The sequence below is a fragment of the Brassica oleracea genome, chromosome C4, assembly GCF_000695525.1.
Source record: "Brassica oleracea var. oleracea cultivar TO1000 chromosome C4, BOL, whole genome shotgun sequence".
Lineage (NCBI taxonomy): Eukaryota > Viridiplantae > Streptophyta > Magnoliopsida > Brassicales > Brassicaceae > Brassica > Brassica oleracea.
In genome coordinates this window covers 13,727,991-13,729,910 of record NC_027751.1, presented here as the reverse complement: position 1 = coordinate 13,729,910, position 1,920 = coordinate 13,727,991, and the positions used below count along the sequence as shown (strand labels likewise).

General features: G+C 41.8%; 1 protein-coding gene across 1 annotated transcript in view; it reads left to right on the top strand.

Moving 5' to 3' along the window:
• LOC106338191 (F-box/kelch-repeat protein At3g13680-like) overlaps positions 1 to 410 on the top strand; it is a 7,378-nt gene extending 6,968 nt beyond the window's left edge. The window contains exon 3 of the mRNA XM_013777224.1: positions 327 to 410. Within this exon, the coding sequence (XP_013632678.1) occupies positions 327 to 410 (84 nt within the window). The remainder of the gene's footprint in view (positions 1 to 326) is intronic.
• The last annotated feature ends 1,510 nt before the right edge of the window (positions 411 to 1,920 follow it).

Genomic DNA, 1,920 nt, shown 5'->3' with positions numbered 1-1,920 from the left:
CTTGGACTCAATCACTAGACGCCACCGTTATCGGTGTCACACACAATACACATCACACTCAAGTTTCACTTACAATATCAATAACAATCAGTAGTCATCTATCATCTTAGCATTCACTTCTTTCTAGCATCCTAGCTTTAATCACAAACCACTCAAGGGACTACACATCCAAACATACAAGTATCAATTACTAATCAATCATCACCATAACAACACAAAACAGTTCATTAAGTCTCATTTAACAGTATGAGGGTTCTTATGCATCATGATTCATTCATCTATCAACCTAGTAATAACCATGTTTTATCATCCTAACTCTCAAACAGGGTCTAATCAAACCTAACTCCAACATAAAGGAGTATACAGTATATGGGAACAAGATGGGTTCAAGACACTCCACCTTAGCCTAGATCTGGATCTAGAACAAGAGACAAAGGGGATGAGATCTGAACAGATCTGGAACAAGTAAACAAGAGAGAGACGAGATATGGTCACCACCACAACACCACACAGCCACCACCATCACCACACTCGGACGATCACCCTACCACCACTTGGACGACCACCACCACCGGCGGCTCGGCTTGATCTCGGGGGACTCGCAGTGAGAAGAGAGGAAGAGATCCATGGGGAGAGAAAGTATAGGGAGGGAGAGAGAGAGAGAGAGACAGAGAGACAAAGAGAGAGAGAGAGAGAGAGAGAGAGAGAGAGGCGTGAGAGAAGAAGAGAGAAAAGGAAAAGAGAAGCTTGACGGCTAGGGTTTCCAAGTCTCTCTAAATCTCTGCAGAGCTTCGCTCAAGTTTTAGAATGAGAGAAAAGAAGGGGCTGCATCTCTTTTTATAGGAAAGGGTGAAGCGAACCCTAGGTTTTTGTCAAATGGGCTGTAGAGAAGCCCATTCTTTTATGAAAATTTTTGGGCCAGGAACCGGGCCGTTACAATTCCTCCTGTTAATCAGAATTTGTCCCCGAATTCCAAAGCCCTAGACTTCCGAACTTAACATCCGATTTCGAAATGAACTCACACAATCACATATCATACAAGGGAGGCATATAAGGCTAGAACAACTTTGCTCAGGATTTTTTCTAAAAACCAATGAATGAATTAAGCTGAGAAAGAAAATTTGGAACTAAAATGGATCTGATCAAAACATTAATAGACCTATAGATGTAGTGGGTGGTTTTGAAATCGTTTACGGAACTTTTAGAACAATCAAAATTTTCACAAACTTTTTTCTTTTTAATAAAACAAATCTTTTTTTTTTTTTTTTTTTTTAAACGTCGGAAATGCTGATATCTTAGAACAGAAGTAAGGGATCTTAACCCGTTCTGATACCAATTGTAACGGCCCGATCCCCCGGCGTCCGACCGGGGTTATTGAAAGAGCGTTATGGATACGTGTCTACTCATTTAGACAACTATACGTGTCCCGTTACTGGTCCCAAGAGTCGACGGACGCATAACCTTCTTTGAAATACCGTCACACTCACATCCATATACTTCTACTTACAGTCCTGCGCACAGGGAAATGGAAAGGGAGGGATGAACAACAAGTTACTCAGTGAAGTGACTCTAGACCAGCCTGCCCGCATGACACTCTATACTACTCTATGCGGGAACTAGGGCTGACTAGCCACTACAATCAGTTGATGCATCTTAACATTTCATATCATCCTCATTTATTTCCACACATTCAATTCTATACATTTCTAACAACCTAGCGATCAATCAGTACAATGATCTCACTCATATTCACACACGTCAACCATAGACTTAACCGACTCGACATACAAGACCGACTCAATCTTATGACACCTTTAACACCCAGATACCCGACCATGAACTAAGGACTCTACAATGCACGTTTTTATATCCCGCCTCTCGCGGCTGGCTCATCTTTTCTCTTTTTTCCGTGGGTAGCTA